The sequence below is a fragment of the Candoia aspera genome, chromosome 3 (genome assembly GCF_035149785.1).
Source record: "Candoia aspera isolate rCanAsp1 chromosome 3, rCanAsp1.hap2, whole genome shotgun sequence".
In the NCBI taxonomy this organism is placed as follows: domain Eukaryota; kingdom Metazoa; phylum Chordata; class Lepidosauria; order Squamata; family Boidae; genus Candoia; species Candoia aspera.
In genome coordinates, this window is record NC_086155.1 from 11,969,447 (window position 1) to 11,985,292 (window position 15,846).

The 15,846-nt window shown below is 40.1% G+C and overlaps 1 protein-coding gene across 1 annotated transcript in view; it reads right to left on the minus strand.

The window, feature by feature from the left end:
- The window catches only part of PHACTR3 (phosphatase and actin regulator 3), a 258,190-nt gene that overhangs the window by 133,700 nt on the left and 108,644 nt on the right, over window positions 1-15,846 (minus strand). The window contains exon 2 of the mRNA XM_063296998.1: window positions 3,541-3,702. Within this exon, the coding sequence (XP_063153068.1) occupies window positions 3,541-3,702 (162 nt within the window). The remainder of the gene's footprint in view (window positions 1-3,540; window positions 3,703-15,846) is intronic.

The following is a 15,846-nucleotide window of genomic DNA, read 5'->3' on the forward strand; positions in this document are numbered from 1 at the left end:
TTCAAATTTTTAAGTAAGGTTTTTAAGAAAACAGGACAAAATGAATTATATTAAAATGATGGGACGATCTGGAAATGTTAAAAAAACGGGACTGTCCCGTTCAAAACGGGACGTATGGTCAGCCTACTGAAGAAGAGCCACATGTAGTCTCACCCACTCCCGTCCAAAGTATTCTTGCTTCTTGTTGTCCCTTTTCCAGAGAGATGGCAATAGCCCTTTCTAACTATGAACAGCCTCACCTGGGCCAGCAAAGTAAAACATCAATGTTCCTACAGGGAACTTTGGGCCCATCAGTGCTTTATTATGTGGCTCTGTGGAATGATGGACGTTCCAGTCCCAATTGTGGTCATAAGTCAAGGGCTACCTATACAGGTAGTACAGGTAGCCCTCGACTTATGACCACAATTGGGACTGGAACGTCCATTGCTAAGCGAGGTGGTCATTAAGTAAGTCACATCTGACTTTATGACCTTTTTTCTGCAGTCGTTAAGCAAATCACATAGTTGTTAAGTGAAACTGGCTTCCCTCATTGACTTTGCTTGTTGGAAGCTTCCTGGGAAGGTTGCAAATGGCGGTCACGTGACCCCAGGACGCTGCAACCATTGTAAATACATCTTGGTTGTCAAGTGCCCGAATTTTGATCAAGTGACCGAGGGGACGCTGTGATGGTTGTAAGTGCAAGGACCAGTTGTATGTCACTTTTTTCAGCACCGTCATAACTTTGAACGGTTGCTAAAAGAATGGTTGTAAGTCAAGGACTACCTACTAGCAGTCACACAACAAATCATCACAAATATAAAACCATAAACTATAAACCATCATGTCAGAGTCCCACCTGAGAGAGAGAGAGAGAGACAGAGAGATCAAGACAGATGGAGAGAGAAAGGGAGAGATGATAGATAGATAGATAGATAGATAGATAGATAGATAGATAGATAGATAGATAGATAGATAGATAGAGGGGATGGAGATGGAAATGCAAATGGAGATGGAGAGATACAGAGATGGGCAGATATGGAGATGGAGATGTACAGAGATCTAACCAAATCTGACAAATTTAGCTTTTTTTGAAATCATCGATGTTGAGCTAGGTATTGCCACCTGTTGTCCTTTGTCACACTAAAAATGACATTTTGGTGAAAATGTTTGGAGGTGATGTGAGGACAGATCTCGTTGCACGAGATGAGTGGGGGAGAAATATGATAAATAAATAAATAAATATCCAAGACTTTTGTGAAGCTTCAGGGTATGTATCTCTGTTTTAAATGCTGTCGAACAGAGTATACACTTTGAAGAACAAATTAGCTTTTTTTTAGATGCCATAAGATTCTTTGCTGTTTAGGTCTCCCTCCGGAAACATTGCTACAGTTATCATGAGGTATCTCCAAAATGTTAATTTTCTTTGACTTACCATAAACCCTGAATGTGCCATTTATCCTCACTGAGTACCTTGTCTATGCCTGCTACTGAAATCTCCTGCCTTGCCCCCAATAGCACTCTTGGCAATCACCCTACCAATTTCTTAGATGCAGGTAGTGTATTTGAAAGCTAGAAAGAAAAGTTACCCCAGCTAATAAAGTCCAGTGTCTACTGAGGGGGAAGACAACATGATGCCCACAGGTACCAGTGTACCTGCAGACATGTCACCAACCTGTTTGTTTGTTTTCTTTTACTTCTGAGTCAGCTTTGACTCCTGGCAACTACACAAACAAGTTTGTGCAATTTTCTTAGCAATATTTTTGGAAGTGGTTTGCTATGGCCTTCTTCTTCCTAGGGCTGAGAGACGCTGACTGGCCCAAAGTCACCCAATTGGCTTCACACCTGAGTCAGAACTAGCATGCAAGGTCTCCTGGTTTCTAGCCTGCTGCTTTAACTACTATACCAGCCTGGCTCTCACCTATTTAGTTACTCATTTGTTTTACCATGTTTATATGCCACCTAATGGAATGCCTCTATTTCTTGTAATTAATTTTAAAAGCGGGAAGCTGATAGGCTGTGAAGCAAAGCACCAGATTTTAGCATTGTCTTTCTCAGCAATGCCCCCACGTAGGCTTCACAGACATTCTTCAGAAATAAAATACAAATAACTGTTGCCCAATCTTGTTTGGTGGGGTGCATATCTGCCCAGAAAGAGAAAGAGAGAGAAAAAGAAAAAGAAAAGCATGCTGGGATAGAAGGAATCATCCAGAAATGGGTATAGGAATTTGCATTCTTGTAAGTGAATATTTTGTGTCCCCTTACATCCATGATGGCAGCCATTTGGGAACAGGTGAACCTCTTCTGATGATGTCTATGTTGGGAAGCGTCTACAACATGCTCATTATATTCCAACCAGGTCACTGGCCCCGAAATATTGTCTGACCAGCTTAAGTTTCTTGTTTTAAAAGCAAATTGTGGGTTAGGGGTCTTTCCAGAAACTCAAAGAGCTACTGAGCTACAGTCAATAATGCTGAGCTACTTAGTTTATCCTGATATAAGGCAGTTTCCAACAACTTGCATTTGCTGAACTTTGCAGAATTTTGAAGAAATGTAGCAAATATAGCTAAATTAAGATGCAGCTTTCAAAATGTTTAATCTGTTGAATGTCAGTCTATTGGGCTGCCATAATAGGGAAAGAGACAGTAAAATAGTTACCAAACTTTATAGTATAGGCTGTGAAGCCTTACAAAATTAAGGTTGGAGAATTTTATCAATGAAACTGAGCATGGTTGAAGACTACATTCGGAGGTGTAATTTCCAGAATCATTAGGCTGTTTATTCAGACTGCTTTCTTGATTCAGTGTGAACCAGAGTGGGCCATCTGACAGACTGAAAAGCAACCAGAACCACTGATCTTATTTTGTATCTTAGCAATTTTAGAAGTGGTGGAACTTTAACATACAAGCTGAGTATGCCACTAGTTAGCATTTGGCAATCCATTGTCACACAGAAGAAACAAAAGAAAAGCAAAAGCTGTAGTCACACTTTAAACAGAAAGGGATGACAGGCAAAAATAGAAAAGATGAGATTTCCTAATAAAAATTAATAGGTACCGGCAGCCTAACCAACCAGCTCCTTGGTGGTTGTGTGTTGAACTTAAAAAACAAAACAAAAAAACAAATTATATATGAAGAAAAGCTGGATTCTGATCTAATCTATCTATCATGTCTGTCTGTCTATCTTCTATCATCTCAGAATATGCTTTTTTCCTCTTTCAACTATCGTGGGAAGAGATTAGGAACTAGACTAGACTCTTCAAAATCCTTGGCTTCCAGAATGTTGTTGAACTGCACTTCTGGAATTTATCAGCTACTTCCCACATAGTTTCCATTAAGGCACCAGCCTTTCAAATTAGCTTCATGAAGAATAAAAGCCAAGATTCTCGGGATAGCTGTATTTGGAAACCTAGAGAATACTTTCTGTTTCCTCCGCACTTGAAAACGATGCATGTACGGTCCTGGCACTTCTCCAAGTGCACAGCAATCTGCCTCCCAGCCATCCACTTACAAGAAAGCCCTGCAATTATTTTGCTGGGCCAAACAGGTGGTGCCTGCCACTTACCTGTGGACGTCTGCTTCAGTTTCTCATTCTTCTTTTTCCTCCACTTCCATGGTTTGAAAATCCTGCCCAGTGTGGCTAGCTTGCTGTTTCTTCGGACAGGAGGAGTCCGGATCCCTGAGACCAGATATTCAGAACGCACTGCGGGGGACTGATCCATTTCCTCTGGGAAGGGGGTGAGAGAGAACAGTTTTAGCGGTTAAGGAAAGGAAAACGTCTTGAAGAGATTGAAGTACAGTAAGGCTTGGTGTCATGAAGGATCAGTGGCTGTCGGTTATTTTGTTGTTTTGCAGAGAAATAATGCTTAATTGGATCCCTATGTTGTAGCATGCAAGGGAAGAGAAAAAAGCTGGAATTAACACCCAATTCCACTTAACAAGTAAAAATAGCTCATTTGAAGTCAATGGGAGCATTTACTTTCCCCTGTCAATAGCAGACAGACTCTGCAATCTGCTTCTGGTTGAAGTTCCCCATTCTTCACTAAGGTCCCAGTTGGGCCACCGGTGCTGGCCATCAGGGCCGCAACTAGGGTCTGCGTCACCAGGGGCAAACATGGATTCCATGCCCATTTTGGCACCCCCGCAGTGCTCATTTTAGTGCCCCTCCCAGCACGGCGCCTGGGGCACATGCCCCGCTTGCCCCGTCCCCCAGTTGTGGCCCTGCTGGCTATGTATGAAAGACCAACCTACACTCCAGGACAAACCACATGATGTGGAAGCATGAAAGGGGTTTGACCGTTTCTCAGGTTTGATCCCCAGGAAAATAGAGCTCTATGTCAACATTTTATTCTCTATCTGTCTATCAAGTTTGGATGGTACCCAAATCCATAAAAACTCTGGGCAGTGTACAACATTAAACAAGGAAAAGAATGATGCACATCCACAAGAGAAACATTCAGGCTAACATAAAATCCTGTAAAGGGCTCATGTAGAGAGTAAGGAAGACGACCTTGACAGAAATGTACAGGAACTGTTGCCTAGGCAAGAGGAGCTGAAGTATTTTTAGAGTGCAGAACAAGATAACATTTGGAAATGGCTCAGGAAGACACCTCCCTAATTTGCTGAAGTATAAGTAGTAGGAGGGGATGTAGCAAAATCAGAATTGCAAGATTGTTATTACAGCCAATCCCAATAAAAGTAGTTTTAGGGGAAAGTAGTTTTAGTCCTGGGGAGTTGATTTTGTTGGAAGTCCTGGCAAATGCAGCATGCCTCATTAGCATGTAAACTGAGTTCATCCCAAGATGCAACTCTGAGGAAGCTGTTTGTTGCCACTCCCACTTCCTGCTCTCGTCCTCCTTCTTCCACTGAGGGAGAAGCAAGCATGCTACTCTGCTCTTGGTTCATCAGGGCCATGTGCTTGGGCCTTGATGAAGGATTCTGCCTCTTTCTTCCACGCAGCTCTTGGTAGCAATTAGGGCTGAGAGTTTAGGGTGAATTAAGTTTAGACAGAACAAATGAAGAAAGAAACTTCATCTTTTCCACCAGACATGGATATAACCAAACCAAGAATAAAGTCAGTAAGATATTCTATTTACTTCTTAACCTACCCTGTCTAAGCATGTGATTCTTTATGCTTGGGAGGGCTAAGTGTGTAAGATCAATAACCTGTGTTTTGCTGACATGCTCATTAAAGCTATCTAAGAAAATACCCTTTTTCTGTGTGCAGCTTACTCCGCTGTGTTAAACTCTGCTCCATTATGTGGTCTGGAGGCCACCAAATGGCTTCAGATTTCATAGTCTGCTCTACCTGGTGGGGCTGGCAGCTCATCACCCATCCTAACCCAAGACTTGGAGAAACAGCCAGGTTTTAACAATGTCAGTGTAGGGGCCCTACAGATCTCTGGGGGAATGCTTTTCCAGAGCAGGTGTTGTGACAAAGACGGTACACTTCCTGGGTTCTGACAGTGACATTGATTGATGGGACCCAACGTATACTCACTCTGTCCGATCATATAGGATGGGCAGAAGCTTTTGGAGAGGTAATCTTCAGGTAACCAGGCCCTATGCCATTACAGGCTTTATAGGTGATAACCAGCATCTTAGATTGCACCTAAAAGCTAACTGGCAACCTGTACAACTCAGACAGCAGTGATGTCACATGGGCATACTGAGGCATGCCCATTATTGTCCATGGCTGCATTCATGAACATTGTCCATGGCTGCATCGTTAGTTGTAGCTTCTAAGTGGTCTTCAAGGGCATCTCCATGTACAGCACATTGCACTAGTCCAAATGTGAGGTGATTACAGCATGCATGACCCTCTGAACCAATGGTCAATGAATGACCATTGAAAATGAATGACCATTTTCAGTTACTTTCCCTCAAAAGGATGAAAAAGAAAGGGTTTTGAAAAGCATTTTCAAAGAAGAAAATTCTGGGGAAATTTTGTTAGTGAGAGGCCAAATTTATTTACTGATTTATTTGATTTATATAGCCACCTATCTCACATACGTGACTCTGGGCAGCTTACAGTAAAAATAGATAAAATACGTGCAATACATACAATACGCAAAATAAAAACATAGCAGCTGATCATCATAAAACAGCCATCAACATAGCCAGGAGATGCATTCTGTCACATATGCGGGGTCCCAGGCTCTGGCATAAAACCAAGAATTCTTACCTTTCCCATAATTATAAGATGGACAAGGGTATGTGCCCGTGTGTGCATCCTGCCTGTCACAGTATATCTTGTGGGCTTCCAAACTTTTATAAAATCCCAACACACAGCATCAAAAGAAAGTTGCAATTACAGACTTTTGGTTTTTTCTTTCTTTCCTCTTTATGTGTTTTCTTGTTGTGTAATTTCTTATTTTATGTATGTTTGTTTGAAAATTGATTAATAGGGGACTTCCTGTGGGGACATGGTGGACTGAACAGCTGTGCCCGTGGACTCAGCAGGCAGAACTGACAACGCAGTTTTTTCGAGCTCAGGCAGGTTTTCCCTGAAGCCCAGGAGTGCTTTTCCAGAAAAAAGAAAACACCTGGAATCACCCCATCTGTCCTCCAGACAGCTGCTTGCAGCCAGAAGATCACAAACAGCATTTGCGTTCAACTGGTAAGAGCTAGCCGAGAGGCTGGGACGTCACCATTTTCCAAGCCACGCTGTAGCCTTAAAGGGAGACCGGCCACCCCATTTCTAAATTACCCAACTTATATTTCTTTTAAGTATGTGTACCCTGAGAGAGGCTTTCTACAGCAAGGAGAAGTGTGTTCTCTTGGTGCTTAACATTATTTTTGGGATTAATTTTTTAAAAAAAATTAATATATGGTACTAATTAAGTTTTGGACTTGGTTTTCCCTCCAAATATTAAGGAGGATTGAGAGTAAACAATTGTCTCCCTGTTATTATTTTTGTACTAAATTTGAAGATATTAGCATTTTCCTACACCTTGAATTGGCTGTTTTGAACTTTCAGTTTTCTGCTTCTACTTTCCCTGGGGAACTGTTTGCATATCTCACTTTCGCTTATGTAAACACATTTCGAAATTCTTTTATATCTTCGACTTTCATTGGTCAAGCTCCTAGGGGGCACTATAATCTACTACATGAGGCATGGAGGATTTTAAACAGACTTTCTCTGACTTCCACCGAGATTTTAAACAGATTATTTCTGATTCCTACCAAGTTTTTATGCAAGGCATTCAGGACATTGTGGAAGATATGAGATCTAAAATGTGCCATCTGGTTTGGGATGTCATGGATGAAACTGAGGAATTTAACAGTGACAGAAATGTCTCTTAAGAGTGAGATCGGGATTTCTGTTGAAATGCTGGATGAAAATTGGACAGTTGAGTTGGAGAAATTTAAGGGAGAGATCGAGTTGAAAGCCATAAGTGAAATTGATTTTCTGGTGGAATGCCATGGAAAAGAAGGGGTTATTATGTATGGGAGGTCTCATGAAGAGAAGTCAGAGTTTTTGAAGGGGGCAGTTGGGCTGTTCGGTTATTTTTAAGAAAAAAGCTCTGTGTGCATTGTGGGGTGTTCTGGTTTATTTTGAAGTGGGATAAGGGTTTAAGAATATTTATCTGGATTGCTTTTAGGGTTTGGCTGATTTCATTTTATCTTTAATGATTTGGATTAAGATTATTAAGGTATAAAAAATAATAAATGTTTGGGCTTGGGTTTAATATGATTAAGATTATTAAAATTGTTGTGTTATCAAGTACAATGGCAGACAATTTATGTTTTTTAGTCTGATCTTTATTATAGTAGACAGGAATGTATAGAATAGTAGTAGGAAGGAAATAAATAAATGTTATCTTTGGGGAGGAAGTTGATTAGGAGGGGTGTGTGTGTGTATTCTTTTAATAGAAGGGAGGGAGTAACTGTATTTAGTGATTTTTACAATGTGCCAATGGAATAATTTATAGATATAATGTGATTTTGGTTTAATATAGTGTAAGAGATTGATTATGGAAAACTTTTGTATATCCTTGCTGTTAAAAGTTGGAAGTCACCTCTTTTGGTAATTTTGAAAAAAATTCTCTTGCGTTTCTACACTTTTTTTGTTTTTTCTCTCTTTTTCTTTGTAGTTTTTTGTTTTTCTGTAGCTTTTATCTTTGCTTGAAACTTAGCAAAATTCTTATAAAAATGAAAATGGATTAATAAAACAGTGCATCATGGGAAAAAAAGAGAGAAAGCTTTCTTCTTGAGGATTTTTTTTTTTCAGATCAAGAAGCCGGGGAGGTTGCAATGGGACAGAGATGCAGACCAGGAAAAACAAAAACAGAACCGCATATTGTGCAACTTGGCAAGAGCAAAGGAAAAGGAAAAATGCCCAAACATTTGAAACTAATCCAAAAGCTCTCTGATGTAATGAGGTAGAAAAACAGAAGCCGCTTTTGTTGGGAAAAACAAAGGGTAGATTCAGCCCAATATTAGCATAGTCACCATAACCCTGAGCATACAAACCCAAACACAATATTAAGAGAGAAGATATTTAAAAGTGTGCAAGAACACTCAGGTCCAAATGCAACATTCCCTTACAAACAAACTTTTAAAACTGCAGCTGAACAAAAACTCCACCCAACAGCTTGAGCCCTTTCAAAACTACCTGTGCTCCAGTGGGTCAAACGATATTACCAATGCATAGAATCCTCTGATATACAGAACAAAAGAAGTGATTTAAGAAAAAACGTATTATGGTCAAGCAATAAAAAGACAGAGTTATGACTAGGGATGTCTAAAACCTCTACAGGGCCATTCCCAGAATATGCCACCCACCACTTCCAGTTCAGAAGATTAATTTCCAAAAAACCCGCACGCTATCCTCCAAAACTACTGGATAGACAAAGGGAAAAAAAAGATCCTTCCTTCCTTCCTTCCTTCCTTCCTTCCTTCCTTCCTTCCTTCCTTCCTTCCTATCAAACAAAAATTTTTAAAAATTCAAAAGAAAGAAAAATCCAGGTTGGGAAATGTTCTTATTTTACTAAACAAAAGAAACACCACAAAAGAGCATTTGGTTCAATAACTTTATATTATTCTATTTAATCATACAAAGCGAGGGCTCCTCTGAAGTCCCTTTCGGAGGAAGAACAATAAACAATATATAATGGCCACAACAATACTTTCTACTATATTCCAGAAAAGATTGGTTTGGGTTGCCAAGCTGGGCAGGGAGGAAACAGGAGGCAGGGCCATTGCTCTAGAAAGACATCATCAGTCCCATCAAAGTTTTCCTGGCCACCAATACTTTTAGTTAAGAGGTGATTTTTACACCTCTTAATTATATGCCTTCATGTAGCTGTACATTTTGTTAATAGCAGGGTTGTATTATTATGAAGGTACTGCAGGCAGCCTGATGGGAGGGCTCTCACAGGCTGGTTTTATTACTGTTATAACAATGCAAGTGATGATTTGAAAAAGAATAGTGGAGAAGCACGAAGAGTGGGTGTGGGCACCCAGTTCTGAGACCTACATGACCACATACATGTTAATCCTCAAGTGCAATGCCAGCATCAGTCATCCAGAGTGTCACGAGACTGAGTATTAGAAGGTAATTTGCTTACTTATTTTAGCCACCTCCAATATTTAAATGAGAGATATGCAAAGCATTTCTGAACCATTTACCACTAGAGTAATAATGGCATAGACATTTGCTTTGTGAAATGGTATGTTAAAGAAACACCCAGAATTGTTGATTCAATTTTATAAGGGTGAAAATATAGCTACTTGGGGCTTTTAAACCTTAATATGGACATTGAGCCCCACCCCCCCAAATTAAAACGAAGGTGTAGGATCCAGACTGGGTCATGCGTCATATAGAACCTATTGAACTCAGTGAGATAAATTAGTCATGACAAACATCAGTCCCATTGAATTACTGAATTAATTCTGAACACCTTTTCCTCTGGTTTCAAGCCATTCTGCCTTTAAAGTTAAATGTTAGAGACCTAAGTACTACATTTGCAGGAAAGAGAAGCATTTATATAATTTTGATTTGGAAAAAAAGTCTTATGATTAGGGATGTACAAAACCTCCCCTACAGGGCCATGTCCAGAATGTCACCCACCACTTCTAGTTCAGAGGATTCACTTCCAGAAAACTGCAAAGCTGTCCTTCAGAACTACTGGATAGATGTGGTTAGGAGGCTAAATGGAACATTCCAGATTTCTGTAAACCGTTGTATTCCAAGAACACTCCAATTTTGTACACTGAAATCCACAAAGCTATTCTCAGTGAATTCAATGGCTCATTTCCAAGTGTTACTAAGTTTGGATATAGCCACTACAATCACAGCTGAGCCCCAATGCAAGTATAAACCATCTCCAAATCCCATGCAACTACTAACCAAGTCTGATTCTGATTAGCTTCATGCAAAGTCTCTTGGTGACTATGTCTGTGGAGTTTTCTTGGGCAACACTGAAGAAGTGGTTTGCAACCATCTTATTTTAGGCTGTTGCTTTTTTTAAATTCCCCAGTCTAGTCTATGCTCCTAAGATGCCTTAGTAGTCTCACATCCAAATACTAACTGAATCCAACCATGATTAGTTTTTTGGAATCAGCTAGAATCAACTAGATGCTATAACAGGAACCTAATCTGGCTTTTCCTGCCTTCCTGTTCCTGTATCAGAGACTACTGCAAAAATAACCATGCTGTTACAGAAGAGTTTCCTAACAGAGGAAGCTTTAACAGACACAAAGGAAGATAAATAATCTAGAATGCAAAGCCTGGATCATGTGGGCTTATCCACCACAGAAAGCAAGTTGTCTCATTGCCCGGGGAGGCAATGCCACCTTCTTCCATGAGCTCTTCTGAAGAGATCAAGGAACATTTTTCAAACACCACTTCAGTCCTCCACGTTGAGCCAAAGAACCCTCCATCAACATGTGTCCTGTCCTAAAAGGTCTCCTAAGAGGAGACCCAATGACCAAGCTGATTTCTCAAGACATTCTGGCAAGTTGCTAATCTTTGAAGTTCATGAATTCAAAATTGTATGGTACAACTTGCCTTAAGCATCACACAAGTGCATTTGTCTGATGGTCTTTTCTGGTACATCACAGACTCAAGCAACTTGGCCTACTGCTGAAAGAGAAAGTCAGGAGGAGTTCAAAGACATTTTTGAAGACTTCTTTTGTTTCTTGCCTTGAATATATCTATCTATCTATCTATCTATCTATCTATCTATCTATCTATCTATCTATCTATCTATCTAATTTGTCACCACCCATCTCCTCCAACTGGAGGGACTCTGGGCGGTTTACAATACAGAACAATAAATATACAATAAAATTCTAATAAAATCCTTCTAAAACAATTTCTTAACTACCCTATTTAGAAGTATTTCCCCAAATTCTGAGACATATCAAATGGTTTGGTTGGTGGCACTGCACCATCAGAATCAGAAAGAGAAAAGAAAAATAAGGGCGCTACTCTTCCAAAGCCAGAAAACGTTGCTTGATGGGTTTCTTTTAAGTTTGCTCCACAGATAGTGGAACTCATTCCATTCCAAAACAAATTTCCTTCTAATTCAGAGAATATAATAAATTCCTTAGGAAAATAAATTTTGAACTACCTCGTGCTTTGTTTAGATCCTAGGTCCTTCTCTTGTTTTTATTATTCCCATCATGTAGACATCTAAATTGTACAGTTGCTGCCCATGAGCTTCTGGCACGACCACTCAAAGGCAAAGTACAGCTAGTGTATTTTTTCCAATGTAGTGAAACTTCTTAATAAGGAAGAAGATGGAAGACATGGTAGGTAACCACTGGATCATTACAAATAGATGATAATAGCTGAAGGTCCTGTGAAGTACCATGAATGAGGCAGGACGATGATATGATAAAATCCTCAGCTGGAAGAAGGGACTGGACATGCCTTTTTTTAAAAAAAAAAACTAGATTACCTTGCAAAAAGTGATGCAGATGGATGGATAGATGCATGGACGGAAACAAAGGAAAAAAACCTACAATTTCTTAGAATGCTCCCTCCTAGATTATCTTCAACATTACCAGTCTTTGCTTTCTGACTAATAACTTTATGATGCAACAGAGAAATTAACTGATGTTATACAAGTGCAAATACAATTTCCTGAATAATGAACCTGTCAAAATCATGAGAAAAAGGAGATGTGATCCCATTAAATTTAAAAGAAAAGCAGAGAGAGTTTGATTTGAGGACAGCAGGTTGCAAGCTTTGTCTCCATGACTTTTTCAAGAAAAAAATTAGATGTTGAGCCTTCCAAAGCGTGACTCAGTCAAAAAAAACTCAAAAAAGGTGGCTCAGCTAACTGTTTTCACCCTCTATTCTGGGCAACTCAATTAAAAGATTCCAGAGATTTATTTGGGGGAAACCATGCTAGTTTTTGTATATATGTCATATATCATATTTTTCTTTGCAACAGTATATAAGTTGTTTGTCGTTACCTTCCTCTAGTATTTTTTTTTTTTACTTCCAGGTCTACAGTCCTGGAATTCCCTGTGGTCCTCTGTTGAGGTACTAACCAAGTTCAACTCTTCTTGTCTTCTAAGCTCAAACAAGCTGAGCTGCTACTAGATCCTCTGATTTTCATTCAATGAGGAAAAATCTCCCCTTAGATACAGCATGGCCAATCTGGATTGCCCAGATAAGCCCTAAGACCAATTGCTTATATCAAATTTAGAATGATTAGGACATGAGTTGAAACATATTCCACTTTGGGAGGTCAATGATTCATCTTATTTCCAAGCAAATCCAAGGTAGCCACACCTGGTTTACTCAGCTTCAAAATATCTCTTTATTGCTTTGCACTTAATTGCTAATAGTGTATACATGAATTCACTCCATTGGGAATCGATGTTTCTTAGACAATAAAAATTTGGGGTGCACAGATTGGACCCAAGAAGGCACTTTACTCTTTGGAGGCAGGTCATAAAATGAAGCAAAGATGATCCAACTCAACTGCTTTGAGGTTTCTGCACATGCCTTTCACTGAAGTCTCTTGAGGGTCAGGTAGAAGTGGCATGACCACTCCAATGCAACACTTCATTTCAAGGCATCATTTCACTTAAAGAAGCATTCATGAGGATGCTTCAGTTGAAGTGTCCTAAGCAAATCATTGCCTCAAAGTCTTCATAAAAATGCCCACATGTTTTATATATGGATGCTGGCCGGTTCGAGAATGTAGATCATTCTCAAAGTTGAACGTTTATTGATGAGTAGCTTTTCCTGAATAGAAGTGTAAAATGAATACATTGAATGATATTGCATTTCTGGAACAGTTGGGTTTTATGTTCTTTAAAGTCTGAAAGCTCACTCAAACATATGCCTAGAGTCCATAGGATTTGAGTCTTCCAGCAGAGATCAAATCTGCCAAAGCTGAACTGATAAAGTAGGCTTTGGAGGAAGTTTGCCTCTGATAAGTGGCATGGATGTCTTGGCCATGAAAGACATCATGGGGAATTCTTTATTAAAGAAATGAAATTTATATCTCATCGTTTGGGGTTACAGTTACCCAGGTTCTACTTTAGCTTTTCAGAACAAAGTCTGGGAATCTGTGATGTCTTCTCAATTCCAGGCAGAATTGGCTAATGCTGATCATTTAAACTTACCGGTATTTCACTCTGATTTCAGAAGCTGGAGACAGAAATATCTTTACTTATCCTGGTGGATGACTTACATCAGCAAATTGATAGGAGGTACATACTGTGACTTTGTTTACCTTCTAAGATCTCTTGGTGGCATTTAATACCACCTGCCACAATTTCTGGACTGTCTCCCTGGATAGGATTTGGGAGGTACAATGCTGTTTTACTCGTTTCTATGAGTAATAAACGAAGAAATTATTCTGCATGTTTCTCACTAGCAAATCTCTTCGAAGAAAGAGAATTTAAGAAATGATTTTAAGGGAGAAGAACATTTTGAAGACAATCTCATAGGAGGAAAGTGGTGTCCTTGGATTTATTTAGTTACAAGATAACCGGAAGAATGATCATCCATCTAATTTCTCTGTCTGCAGCGTTAGTGGGTTTAAATGAAGCTGGGAAGCCAGAAAGACTAAAGATAGGACAGTCACATGTTATATACTGCTTGATCAGCAGATAATGGAATTAACTGAAAGAACCATGAAGATTTCACAAGAATTTTTCTCTGTAATTTTAAAAGCCTCCAGCAAAGGATCGTTACCTTGTCGTGGTGCTGGAGCTTGAGCACCTCAATGATGCCATGAGCTAAACCGTGAAGGGCCACCCAAGACGGGAAGGTCATGACAGAGAGGTCAGACTAAATGCGATCCCTGGGGAAGGTAATGGCAACCCACCCCAGTATTCTTGCCGTGAAAACTAAATGGATCAGTACAACCAGAGATATGTCGGTATACCATCGGAAGATGAGACCCCCAGGTCGGAAGATGGTCAAAATGCTACTGGGGAGGAACAGAGGATGAGTTCAACTAGCCCCAGACGTGATGACGCAGCTAGCTCAAAGCCGAAAGGACGGCTAGCAGCCGATGGTGCTGGTGGTGAATGGCGAATCCGATGTTCTAAGGATCAACACACCATTGGAACCTGGAATGTAAGATCTACGAGCCAGGGCAAATTGGCTGTGGTTATTGGTGAGATGTCAAGATTAAAGATAGACATTTTGGGCGTCAGTGAACTGAAATGGACTGGAATGGGCCACTTCACATCAAATGACCACCAGATCTACTACTGTGGACAAGAGGACCACAGAAGAAATGGAGTAGCCTTCCTAATTAATAGTAAAGTGGCTAAAGCAGTGCTTGGATACAATCCAAAAAACGATAGAATGATCTCAATTCGAATTCAGGGCAAGCCATCTAACATCACAGTGATCCAAATATACGCCCCAACCACAGATGCTGAAGAAGCTGAAGTAGAGCAGTTCTATGAGGATCTGCAGCACCTACTGGACAATATGCCTAAAAGAGATGTTATTTTCATCAGAGGAGACTGGAATGCTAAGGTGGGCAGTCAAATGACACCTGGAATTACAGGTAAGCATGGCCTGGGAGAACAAAACGAAGCAGGACACAGGCTGATAGAATTTTGCCAAGACAACTCACTCTGCATAACAAACACTCTCTTCCAACAACCTAAGAGATGGCTTTATACATGGACTTCACCAGATGGACAACACCGAAATCAGATTGATTACATCCTTTGCAGCCAAAGGTGGCAGACATCTATACAGTCGGTAAAAACAAGACCTGGAGCTGACTGTAGTTCAGAGCACAAACTTCTTCTTGCACAATTTAGGATCAGACTAAAGAGATTAGGGAAGACCCACAGATCAGCTAGATATGAGCTCACTAATATTCCTAAGGAATATGCAGTGGAGGTGAAGAATAGATTTAAGGGACTGGACTTAGTAGATAGGGTCCCGGAAGATCTATGGACAGAAGTTTGCAACATTGTTCAGGAGGTGGCAACAAAATACATCCCAAAGAAAGAGAAAACCAAGAAGGCAAAGTGGCTGTCTGCTGAGACACTAGAAGTAGCCCAAGAAAGAAGGAAAGCAAAAGGCAACAGTGATAGGGGGAGATAGGCCCAATTAAATGCAAAATTCCAGAGGTTAGCCAGAAGAGATAAGGAATTATTTTTAAACAAGCAATGCGTGGAAATGGAAGAAGACAATAGAATAGGAAGGACAAGAGACCTCTTCCAGAAAATTAGAAACATCGGAGGTAAATTCCAGGCAAAAATGGGTATGATCAAAAACAAAGATGGCAAGGACCTAACAGAAGAAGAAGAGATCAAGAAAAGGTGGCAAGAATAAACAGAAGACCTGTATAGGAAGGATAACAATATCGGGGATAGCTTTGATGGTGTGGTCAGGGAGCTAGAGCCAGACATCCTGAAGAGTGAGGTT